This window comes from Antennarius striatus, chromosome 2 (genome assembly GCF_040054535.1).
Source record: "Antennarius striatus isolate MH-2024 chromosome 2, ASM4005453v1, whole genome shotgun sequence".
In the NCBI taxonomy this organism is placed as follows: Eukaryota; Metazoa; Chordata; class Actinopteri; order Lophiiformes; family Antennariidae; genus Antennarius; species Antennarius striatus.
The window spans coordinates 10,108,300-10,121,511 of NC_090777.1; the positions used below are offsets into that span (position 1 = coordinate 10,108,300).

A 13,212-nucleotide genomic window follows, 5' to 3' on the forward strand; every position below is an offset into this window, starting at 1 on the left:
TGTGTCAGCTTAAAAATGGGGTCCACATAAATTTTATCTTGTGCAAAAATAACTGGTATAAATTACTATATGTTACAATGATTAAAGAGCCAAAATGTTTAATTCATCCAAAAAATAAGTTCCATAAAATACAGATAACAGGGCTTCATTGATCCGACAACTGTCTACATGGTCCTTACCTCCTGAGCAGCAGTTTGGGATGGTTCTTGCTCTCCAGGTTTCTGTCTATCAGGTCGGACAGCAGCTGTTTCAGCACTCCGGTTGCATATTCCATCTCCCCCTGTAAGGCCGTCATGATCAGAGAGGCCACATTACCTCTGTCCCGCATTGAAAAGGACCTGAAAACATTGAAAAGTCAAAATACTGTTCTTGGTTAGATGCTGTTGAAAGTCTGTTTGTACTAATGAATTGGCTTTACAGTAATTTTATTCTAGTTATTAATTTATCTTTCTTCTTTTAAAGTTAGTCTGAAGTATTTAAATGTGATTATTAACTAATTGTTCTTCTGAAGAAAATTATAACACACACAACAAGAGAAAACACATACTCCTTGTAGGACATAAAGTGTAAAGTATAACTAAACATTCTCTCATCTTTTGTGCTATACTTCATTCCATAACAGAAGCCTGTTTCCATTGGTGGAAATACTGAACATTAAGCTCAAAGATATTGCATGCTTAATTAAGGTACTTATTCACTTTAGTTGACTGCTTACTTTATTTGCAGAACTCCCTTTTAGGAAAAATAAATTTAAAAAATGCATAAATAAAGGCAGACACCTTTGTGCCTCCAGGGTCCGTATGAACGTGAGAAGGAAGTGCTTTTTTGTCAGCAGCTGGCCAAACAAAGTCAGAGACTTCTCAACGTTTGCCTGCACCTGAAAACAAGCAAAAAAGTGACAGCCGGGATTACTGGCAGGAAGACACTTCTCTGTATAGTCAAGAGAAAAGAAAGTTAATATGTCCCTTGTAATCCTATCCAAAATGTGTTCTATTATTTGTTACTTGAATGAAAAGAGCTTAATGTAGCCACAACATGAAGATGGACAAACATACATTTGTTACAATGCAGGTAATGCTAACTTACTGTGATGAAACATAAAACACTGGGATCAGTTTTTAGAAATGAAACATCTTTTGTTGAATCAAACATACATGCTCACATGTCCAATATCGAATATATATATATCGAATTTGATATATCGAATATATCGAATGAGGGAGAGATAAATGACAAAATACAAAAATAACTTTTTTGAAGGGAAAAATCCATCACTCGGAACTTACATATATCTTAAAATGTGCCTTCCTTAAAGATTTTCAGTGACTTTCTACAATAAATACCTCACCTGCACTTTCAAATTGGACTTTATTATAAATTCTGTTACCCAATTTGATTGAACATTGATAAATTCTCCTTTCCCCTAAACGCTCTGTTTTAATGGGGCGCAGTCCTCAGCTCCCTCTCTCCAGCCCTCACCCCTCTGAGTTTTCCCCAGGGCTTTGAACCGGTTCATGGAGCGAAAACGAAAACCGGAAACTTTTGGTATTTTGGCAGGAACGAAAACGAAACCGAAAACTTCATATTTTTTAATATTCCGGAACAGAATCGGAACAGAAAATAATTGTAAACAGGTTAATACCGGGTTTTTTTTCGTTCTTGGGTGGAACGCAAAACTGGAAACGTTATAAATCCGTTTCTGTTTGGAACGAACCGATTGGCAAAAAATTCTGGTTCAAACCCTGGTTTTCCCTATCTCCGTCCCCCCTTTCAGCTGACCAATCAACACCTCCCTCCCCCACACGTTCACATGTGTTTGTTTACTTGTGCCACTCGAACGCGCGTGCATTACAGATCGAATGATTGCCATCGTCTGGAGTTTTTTTTAACTTTCAATAACTTCGCTGCCGCGTATTTCACTCTAATTCTTCTCTTGTTTTTCACTCTTGTTTTTCCTGATATAACGGTTGATTTTTCGGTGCTGAGCGTGGACCTGCTTTCTCATGTTCCCCATTCGTTGCTGAACAAAGACTCGTGGCTCATTGTGTAAACATGATCAGACCGGCCAGTGAGATAATTATATACCGCTTCAAAGTGATTATTGTGATTATTAAAGATAGTTTTTCCGAAAATCGTCATGGACAGTGAGAGATCGTGGATAACACGGGAGCTAAGCTAATACAAACTAATGAAGCATGGGATTTTACCGGTAAGACCAAGTTTCTCTCTTGTATTCTCGTGTGTGTGTGTGTGTGTGTGTGTGTGTACATGTATCTCTCCGATCACTTAGAAGAGCTAGAGCTGCTTTCATTCACCAAAAAAAAAGAAAAAAAAGACAATTGTCATGAATTAGTAATTAATGTGCAATTGGTTATGTGTTCGCTGTGATGCCAGGGATAGACAAACACACATACACACACACACACACACACACACACACACACACACACACACGCATACACACACACCTCACTGAAGCAGTGCTAACTAGTTAGCCAAATTTGAGCTGAATTCACAGCTTCTGAGGAACTTTCAGTGTAGCTCTGAGCCAGGTCATTACCACACACCGCTATGTTCCCTGATCACGAACCACACACACTCTCACATTCACACACACACACACACACACACACACACACACACACACACACACACACACACACACACACACACACACACACACACACACACACACATATGACTGAAGTGGACCTAACTAGTTAGCCAAATGCTAACTGAGTTCAACAGCTTGTGAGCAACTTTCAGTGTGTAGCTCTGAGCTATAACACTCCTGTAGCCTGAACGAACAAATGGCCATTCTACCAAAATCCGATCATTTTGATTCGGTCCGGGTCATGAATTCCTAAAATTCCAAATATCTATTGATGCAGGAAACGTTAGTTTACCAGATTCTAGGAGTTTTTTGTATTAGGGAGGACCACTTTGTATATGTAGAGACCTGAAAAAGTGTGATATTCATTATAGGACCGTTTTAAGTCCCGCTCAGGACTCACCTTCATATGCTGCCCCCACCCCCCTTGAGGTCTCGCATATGCATAACTCCCACAAGCGCAGAACAACTCAGGGCAGCAACACTCAACAGTAACAACACACGGAATATAACAATTATATTGAATTGTATTTTATGTGCAGCATAGAATTTCTTGTACGCTGAGACTGCGCAAGCGGTGCGCAATTGCGGAGTTTGTGCAACTTAGAAGGAACGCGTATGTGTTTGAAAAGAAAAAGAAGAAGCTTTACAAAGAGGACACAAAGGGAGACAGATGGAGATGCATGCTCATGTTACACGGGGCAGATTCTTCACTGAATTTCAAGGACAGAGACAGAAAAGGTATTTCAAGACTGAATGTGTGTGTGTGTGTGTAGCATGCATGTCGTTTATTTGAGAGGATTGTCTGTGTGAAATGTGGCTGTCTGCCAGCTGGGAGAGCAGCCACACAGAGCAATAAAGCTAGGAGCATTGGTTTACACAGGCCATTGCATTACAACAGAAACTCCATTGGGAAATTCAGAGGGAAGGAAATCTAGACATACTGTAACTATAAAATCTGCCAGATCTCTTGACCTTTCCGTCTGCTTGACACCTCAAATTAGAGGTGGACCTCACATTGGGCACTGTGTATCATGGGACATCTTCACCACAATGTCATGTCTCCATTACTTAGTTTTGTTAGCCACAAATGCCAAAAAGTGGTATGATTTGATTTTTAAACATCCATAAGACTGACTACTTGATAAAAGTGAGTAAGGAGGAATTGGGAGAATTCAACAGTGGACCATTCAAACCTGGATGTGTATATGGAATATAATATAGTGTGGTTCTGTGTCTCAAATAAAATGTTTAACTTTGAATGTCTTGCTGTCTCATCTCTATAACAAAATGACTAACTACTTGTTGAATATGCAATTTGGCTTCACGGACCTAATGACCGTGTGGTGCTGATGCTTTGTAAGGAGAGCAAGAATCACACAGTAGAATGAGTTGTGGTAACTTTTCACAGCAGGATCTGGTATTAAAAGCTCTCACATAAGTAGAGCTACATTTCATTAGAAGAAGTTTTTTTGAATAAAATGGGCTTTTAATGAAAAGGAAATTATGCTTAACCTCAGGATTTAGAAATTAGCATGAAGCAGTACTATTTTAAGCATGGGAAACTAATGAAAAAAAATCTCTAGAAGAATTCTAGAAGTCTCTGAAGAGTAAATTTGGTGAATGTTGTCTGTAAAATTCTGTTCAAAGTGCCACAGAAAATTCCATGTGCAATTAGCATTCAACCTAAGTCACTTTATTAACGAGAGACCTCACCTCTGGTTTATAATTCTACAATTTGTATAAGATTAGCACAATCACTATATAAATTTCCTGTCAAATTGTGACCTGGAAAGATACTGGATTAACTAAAATAATCACCAAAAATGAATTGGAATACAATTCATTACCCACCTCAGTTTAAGTGAGGATCCATTACAAAATTCCCCATCACTGAACATGCTGGTCAGCAATGATCTTAATCCAATTACAACATTATTAATCCATCCATCCATCCATCATCTACCGCTTATCCGGGGCCGGGTCGCGGGGGGAACAGTCTCAGCAGGAATGCCCTTACTTCCCTTTCCCCAGACAACTCCTTCAGCTCCTTAGGGGGGAGACCGAGGTGTTCCTAGGCCAGCCGAGAGACAGTCCCTCCAGTGTGTTCTCCTCCCGGTAGGACATGCCTGGAACACCTCCCCAGGGAGGTGTCCAGGAGACATCCGGAACAGATGCCCGAGCCACCTCAGCTAGCTTTGCTAGAGGCGGAGAAGCAGCGGCTCTACTCCGAGTTCTTCCCTGGGGACTGAGCTCCTCACCCTATCCCTAAGGGTGTGCCCAGCCACTCTACGGAGGAAACTCATTTCAGCCGCTTGTATCCGGGATCTTGTTCTTTCGGTCATCACCCAAAGAGAGTAGGAACACGTAGAAATCGAGAGCTTCGTCTTGCAACTCATCTCCTCTCTTACCACGACAGACCTATAGAGTGACTGCATCACTGCAGAAGCTGCACCTGTCACAACACCACTTGTGACAGACAGCTGCACTTGTCTGTCAATCTCACGTTCTATTCTTCCCTCACTCGTGAACAAGACCCCAAGATACTTAAACTCCTCCACTTGGGGCAAGGACTGTCCACTGACCTGAAGAGGGCACACCACCCTTTTCCGGTCGAGAACCATGGCCTCGGATTTAGAGGTGCTGATCCCGTTCCCATTTGCGTCACACTCGACTGCAAACCGTCCCAGTGCACACTGAAGGTCCAGGTTTGATGAAGCCAACAGGACAACGTCATCTGCAAAAAGCAGAGATTAAATCTTTTGGTCCCAAAATCAGACTCCCTCCAGATATCGGCTGCACCTAGAAATTCTGTTCATAAAGATTATGAACAGAACTGGTGATAGAGGGCAGCCCTGCCAGAGCCCAACATGTACCTGGAACAGGTCTGACTTACTGTCGGCAATGCAAACCAAGCTCTGGCTTCGCTCATGCATGGACTGGACAGCCCTCAGCAAAGGGCCGCAAACCCCCTACTCGAGAAACACTCCCCACTCCCCACAAATGCCTTGTCCAGATCCACAAAACACATGTGGACTGCTTGGGCAAACTCCCACGAACCCTCGAGCACTCGCTGGAGAGTGTAGAGCTGGTCCAGTGTTCCACGACTGGGACGAAAACCGCATTGTTCCTCCTGAATCTGCGGTTCGACTATAAGTCTAATCATCCTCTCCAGTATCTGGAATAGACTTTCCCTGGGAGGCTGAGGAATGTGATCCCCCAACAGTTGGAACACACCCTCCGGTACCCCTTTTTTGAAGTTGAGAGACCACCGCCCCGGTCTGCCAATCCAGAGGTACTGTCCCTGACTGCCATGCGATGTTACAGAAACGTGTCAACCATGGCAGTCCCTGCACATCCAGAAACTCAGGGTGAATCTCATCCACCCCTGCTGCTTTGCCACCTAGGAGTTTGGCTACCACCTCGGTGACTTTAGCTTGGGTGATGGACGAGTCCACCTCTGAGACCTCAGCCTCTGCTTCCTCTGTGTAAGACATGGCTGTGGGATTGAGGAGATCCTCAAAGTGTTCTTTCCACTTCCCGACAATATCCCCAGTCGAGGTCAGCAGCTCTCCACCTCTACTGTAAACAGTGTTGGCTGTGCACCGCTTTCCCCTCCAGAGGCGCCAAATGGTTTGCCAGAATTTCTTCGAGGCTGACCAATAAACTTCCTCCATGGCCTCCCCGAAATCTTCCCAGACCCGAGTTTTTGCCTCTGCAACTACTCGAGCTGCAGTACGCCTGGCCTTCCTGTACCTGTCAGCTGCCTCTGGAGTCCCACAATTGAACAAGATTTGATAGGACTCCTTCAGCTTGATGGCATCCCTTACTTCCGGTGTCCACCACCATGTTTGGGGGTTACCACCGTGACAGGCACCAGTGACCTTGCAACCACAGCTACGAGCAGCCGCTTTGACATGGGGTGGAGAAAATGGTCCATTCTGACTCAATGTCCCCAGCCTCCTGCGGAATCTGGGAGAAGCTCTCCCGGAGGTGGGAGTTGAAGACCTCACTGACAGAGGGTTCTGCCAGACGTTCCCAACAAACTCTCAAAACACGTTTGGGCCTGCCGAGTCTGTCTGGCCCCCTGCTCTGCCAGCGGATCCAGCTCACCATCAGGTGGTGATCGGTTGACAGCTCTGCCCCTCTTTTCACCCAACACACACAGTCGGAGATCTGATGACACAACAACAAAGTCGATCATCGACTTCCGGCCTGGGGTGTCCTGGTGCCATGTGCACTTATGGACATCCCTGTGGTTGAACAAGGTGTTCGTTATGGACAAACTATGAGTAGCACAGAAGTCCAATAACAGAACACCACTTGTGTTCAGATCGGGGAGGCCGTTCGTCCCAATCACCCCTTTCCAGGTCTCACTGTCATTGCCCACATGAGCGTTGAAGTCCCTAAGGAGAACAATGGAGTCCCCAGTCGGAGCACTATTCAGCAGCCCTCCCAGGGACTCTAAGAAGGCCAGGTATTCCGCACTGCTATTTGGCCCTTAGGCCAAAATGACAGTGAGACACCTGTCCTCAACCCGAAGGGGTTGGGGACCATGATTAAGTTGTCGAGCCCCATGACGACTGCCACCCAATCCACACTGCACCCATCCCCTATGGTTTCCTCAGCGGGTGGTGAGTCCACCGGAAGTTGGGCACACGTCGTCACTTCATGCTGAGCCCGGCCGGGCCATGTGGGCAGAGGCCCGGCCACCAGGCATACGAGTCCCAACCCCGGGCCTGGCTCCAGGGTGGGGCCCCGGTTGCGCCATACTGGGCTACGTCAAGGTCCTTGATGTTTTACTCATTATAGGGGTTTTTGTACTGCTCTTCGTCTGGCCCGTTACCCAGGACCTGTTTGCCAAGGGAGACCCTAGCAGGAGCATAAAGCCCCTGACAACATAGCTCCTTGAATCATTCGGGTACTCAAACTCCCCCACCACAATCGGGTGGTAGCTCTTGGAGGAGAACATTATTTATATTTAATATTAATATCTTCCTCACCTTGGGAAAGCCCAGTAGTACAAGTGGATAAAATGTTTTGCCAGTAATAGATAACACTGCTCTTTCAAGTATTCACCCTAAAAGATAAATGTGACTTCTCATTTGTTGGATATAGTTGAGAATTGTTTAGAGATGATAATATACTGTAGTTGTTCTGTATTTCATATGACCTATAAATGATCACTGAACTGTCACCACTCAGAAATAACCTCTAAAGTGATAAATTATAATAGTATAATGTGATGAAATTCCCAAAGGAGAAAACAATTTTCAGTGCAGGAGTTCAAGGAAACTGTGTGTTATAAGATAACCAATCTACATCATGCCTGTCTTCATCATAAGGCTTTCCTGGAAAGTATAAATAACAACACCTTTCTCCAAGCTATGCGTACCTGACCGGCATTTCTGCATTTCTGTAAATTTCTGATAGACACAATACAGCAGTGGTTAGGTCCACCTGTGCCTGATCCAACAGCCCTAACAAGCTTCATTTCATCTGCTGGGGATCGTCCATGACTACAGAAATTATTATATCTGAATATATAGACTAAGTTAAGTTCATTAGAGGACACTTCATTATAACCAATGAGAGTGACCCCCACCCCAAAATAAAATTTTATTTTCTGGTCTGGAGACACTTATTTAATTTACTAAAAGCAGAAAAAAAATCAAAGCAGCCAGATACTAAAGGAATGTTATATTCTTTTGAAATGTAGGTCTCATATTTATATAATTATGAAGATTTATTTTTCAGCGAATGAACATATCATGGAAAGATAGGATTTTATTGTGTTTATATGTTGCTGTCATGAACAAGTTTTTTGCTGTTTTTTTTTCTCGGTAATCCTCTTATTTCAAACTTTTTGATTTGTTTTGATTTTGTTAATGTGTATATTTATAGATAATACAGAATTTTACTCATTGTATACTTATCTTGACATGCTTAAAAATTGAAAAGAGGTTCTAATTTGCAAATTGTTGTATTTTATATTCTTTGTTAATGTTTTATAGCATCAAAAAAAATTGAGGATTTGATTTGTCAATCTTCAAGTTAAAGTTATCTCCAACTTTACAAGGTATGAAACTGCAATGGGAAGATTTTATACTCAAAGAAGAAGAAAGAAGGAAAATGTTAATTATCTGCTGCTTCTGTGGTAGTAAAAATTCTTGAATTATCCTTTCTTTTTTTCTTTTTCCTTTTTACATAACCAGCACATTTAAGTTATGGTTTTATGGTCTCCAGACCATAAAACAATAATGCATTTTTGCAATACCCAAGTAATCACCACTATTCCTTCTTGCAAAAAAAAAAGTAAGAGGTGAATCTCTACAAATTAATCCACATAAGTTTTTTTTGTTTTGTTTTTTAGTCTGGAAGTATAAATCTACTCCCTGGATTGAAGCGATTAAGTAAATGTAAAAGGGCTGACAAATTATTCCCTAACACCAAAGGTCAGAACTCAAATGAAGGCCAATGGAGTGGCCCTGGATTCTACATCTTAATGATACCATTGATTACAAACTTGACTCTCTGGTTTATACCTCTGGAAAACAGTAGTTTATGTTGACATACTAATAATCCTACTTCCATTGCTTTCCACGATAAATTTATAAATTGAGCACATTAAATCCTCCTTTGTGCCTCGTGCCATCAGAGGGCACAACCACTCTCTCAGAAGGAGGGGGGCCGAAGCCGCAGGGTCATCAAGGTCGGGTGACAAGGGATAGACGAGGGGGGCCTGGGATTCACTGTGGATGCACTGTGGGACACTTTGTGGGGGTCCTTAGTGTCAGTTTACAGCTCGGTACATCCACGTGTTTCTGCTTCTGATCATACATCATCTACACCCAATGCTTCCTTCTTCTCTCATGTCCCTATGCTTCCTTTTATTCTAGGTTCTTCTGTTCCTGTTGTTATAATTATGTAAAAGTATGTAAATAATGTAATTTATACAACGATTTTTGGCTGTGCCATTTCTCTCTGTCATTGTTATGTGAATTTATTGTATCTCTTGTGAGCAGATGTCACCTGTCATGTCATTAAAGTATCTATCTATCTATCTATCTATCTATCTATCTATCTATCTATCTATCTATCTATCTATCTATCTATCTATCTATCTATCTATCTATCTATCTATCTATCTATCTATCTATCTCTATTCAGCTGTGCTGGCAAGATGGCTACATGTATTGACTTTATTAATAGATTAACGGCTATGTATAATGCAGGTAACAATCTTTGTAACCCTGAATCTAGTAACTCCCAGTCTGCTCTTATCCCTTTGCTAGCTTCCCCTTCATCTCTGCTATCAAGTAAAAAAAAAAAATCTTTATCTTCTTGTACCTTTTCCATGGCATTTCCTTTCAGTCATTCTAAAGCAATCCTCATTTAAAACTCTGCTTCCAGTGCATATGGTGAGTGTAAATCTCATGAGATCAAACTAATAAGGATACTCAGCCTCTTGAAAAGTAATTTTCATTCTTTGAGACAAGCTGAATATTTAAATACAAAGTAGGCAAAATATGGGCTATGTTTTACCTACTTTGTTGCTATGTGATTTCTTTAAGGTGAATCATGCCTGGAGTTCCTCTCCTCACATCTCAGACTTGTGGAGAGGCTTTCCTTTGATTAAAGCCTGTCATGTGTTAATGGCTATAAAGGTATAAAGCAGTAAAGCCAGAAGGACAATTTCAAGCCATTAAATCAAACTTTCAAAATATCTCAAAAATGCTTCTTTGAATGTAAGAATCAATGAGGTGAAATACTGGTAGTTAGTATCATTGGCTACAGCTTCAACCTCTAATGTGTGTCAGAGGAAAAGCTTAGTTCTTGGTTTTACAAGATTATTTATGATGAATTTGCTTCATCTTCAAGCTTGGTGATGTACTGACCCGTACCTCCATCTCCTTGAGGACAGGGTGGTCCTCGATACCTGGGAAGAGGACCCTCATTGCATAAGTTCGATAGTCGAGGAAGGGAATCCCTGCTCCATCCAGTTCCTGTGTCAGCTCGTGGATATCTGTTTGAAGCTCAGCAAAAGCTGCAAAGAAAAAGTGAATGGTCAAACAGAGAAGGTGATGTGATTTGTCTTTATGTTTATGGTATTTTGTAATACATTTTCTGCCATCAGAAAGATAATGACAATAGAAGAGGGGACAGTGAAGAGGAAGAAATGGGGCAAAAGGCTACAGGTTGAAGCACACCAGCACTAGAATAGCTCAGCCTTTCTTGAGGCATATTCTGTATCAACTGAATTAAATAGGCTCATACTTCATGATTTTCAACATGAGATGAATTTTACTCCAGTAGACTTTGACAATAAATATGTACAAAAGCAATGCTTGCAACCAAACCTGGGAATGTACGGTTTGTACGTTGTAGCAGCTCTCTTTATCCAGTCTGTTACACTGATGATTACTTCTTCTGTTCCCTTCTGCTCTTCCCTTCAGGGGTCACCACAGCGAATCAATTGCCTCCATCTAACCCTGTTTTCTGCATCTTCTTCTCTCACACCAACTACTGTACCTTCATGTCCTCTTTCCCGACATCCATAAAAATCCTCGACGGTCTTCCTCTAGGCCTCCTGCCTGGCAGTTCAAAACTCAGAATCCTTCTACCAATATATTCACTATCTCTCCTCTGGACATGTCCAAACCATATCCGTCTGGCCTCTCTGACTTTATCTCCAAAACCGCTAACATGTGCTGTCCCTCTGATGTACTCATTCCTGATCCTATCCTTCCTGGTCACTCCCAAAGAGAACCTCAGCGTCTTCCTTTCTGCTACCTCCGGCTCTGTGTCCTGTCTTTTCCTCAGTGACTCTGCCTCTAGACCAAATTACATCTATTGTCTCACCACAGCTTTGTACACCTTTCCTTTCATCTTAACTGAATCTCTTCTATCATATATCACCATGACACTTTCCTCCACCCGTTCCATCCTGCCTGTAGACACTTTTTCACCTCTTTTCAACACTCTCCATTGCTCTGGACTGTTGACCCGAAGTGCTTAACCTCACTCTTCAACTTGGGTCCCTCTCATTCACACACATGTATTCTGTCTTACTGCAGCTAACCTTCATTAGTCTCCTTTCTAGGAAAAAAACTTCCACCTCTCTAGCTTCTTGTCCAACTGTTCCCTGCTGTCACAACAGATCACAATGTCATCTGCAAACATCATAGTCCATGGAGATTCCTGTCTAACCTCATCTGTCAGCCTGTCCATCACCACAGCAAACAAGAAGGGGCTGATCTGTGAGTCCCACCTCCACCTTGAACTCCTCTGTCACACCTACAGCACACCTCACCACTGTGTTACAGTCCTCATACATGTCCTTCACCGCTCTAACATACTTCTCTGCCACTCCAGACTTCCTCATACAGTACCACAGTTCCTCTCTAGGCACCCTGTCCGAAGCTTGCTCCAGATCTACAAAAACACAATGCAGCTCCCCCTGATCTTCTCTGTACTTCTCTATCACCATCCTCAAAGCAAATACTGCATCTGTAGTACTCTTTTTTGGCAAGAAACCATACTGCTGCTCACAAATGCTCACTTCTGCTCTTAGTCTAGCTTCAACTACTCTTTCCCATAACTTCATTGTATGGCTTATCAGCTTTAATCCTCTGTAGTTGTCACAACTCTGCACATCTCCCTTGTTCTTAAAAATGGCAACAGAACACTTCTCCATTTCTCAGGGGTCTTCTCACTATCTAAGATCCTATTGAACAACCCAGTCAGAAACTCTACTGCCACCTCTTCTAGACACTTTCATACCTCCACAGGTATATCATCAGGACCGATTGCCTTTCCACTCTTCATCCTCTTCAATGCCCTTCTCACTTCATCCTGACTAACCTTTGCTATTTCCAGGTCCACAACAGTCACCTCTTCTAGTCTCTGTCCTCTCTCATGTTCCTTGTTAATCAACTCTTCAAAGTAGACTTTCCTTCTTCCTGTCACAGTACTGGCACCTATCAATAAACTTCCATCCCTGTCCTTAATCATCCTAACCTGCTGCACGTCCCTCCCATCTCTGTCTCTCTGTCTCGCCCAATCAGCATAGATCAGCCTCCCCATCCTTACTGTCCAACCTAGCATACAAGTCATCATAAGCCTCTTGTTTGGCCTTTACTACCTCTACATTTCACATTACGCTGCATCTCCCTGTACTCCTGTCTACACTCCTCAGTCCTCTCAGTGTCCCACTTCTTCTTAGATAACCTCTTTCTCTGTATCCTTTCCCTGAGGTCCACATCAGTCCCCTGTTTGGAGAACTGGAGGGTCCTCTCCTCGGAGATGAATGACAAATCAGCCTGCACACGGCCAACAAAAAAATATTGTACAAACAATGTGTAAAAGTAATCAACAAGAAAAACCTGTGTAACAGAGCACCCACTACTTGGGCCAACAGGATGACGGGAAATGGAGCTGACCCATAGTGGAGACTTCTGTACAAACCTCCCCTCAAGAAAAAAACAGCAGACCTCCAGTGGAGGATTTTACATGGTGCCATCGGTTGCTTTTATCTCTGTTTTCACCCCTGCGGTGTCCAGCCAGTGTCCCTTCTGTCCCCTTCGTCAAACAGTCTTTCA

The 13,212-nt window shown here is 42.6% G+C and overlaps 1 protein-coding gene across 3 annotated transcripts in view; it reads right to left on the minus strand.

Annotated features, from left to right (window-relative positions):
* The window catches only part of LOC137602731 (plexin-A1-like), a 402,183-nt gene that overhangs the window by 26,575 nt on the left and 362,396 nt on the right, over positions 1-13,212 (minus strand). For 2 of the 3 annotated variants that reach the window (XM_068325707.1, XM_068325716.1), the window contains exons 21-23: positions 10,510-10,658; positions 780-877; positions 180-338 (exon numbers count right to left, since the gene is read on the minus strand). In XM_068325707.1, coding sequence (XP_068181808.1) covers positions 180-338; positions 780-877; positions 10,510-10,658 — 406 coding nt within the window. The remainder of the gene's footprint in view (positions 1-179; positions 339-779; positions 878-10,509; positions 10,659-13,212) is intronic. The other variant, XM_068325725.1, reaches the window with a different exon arrangement.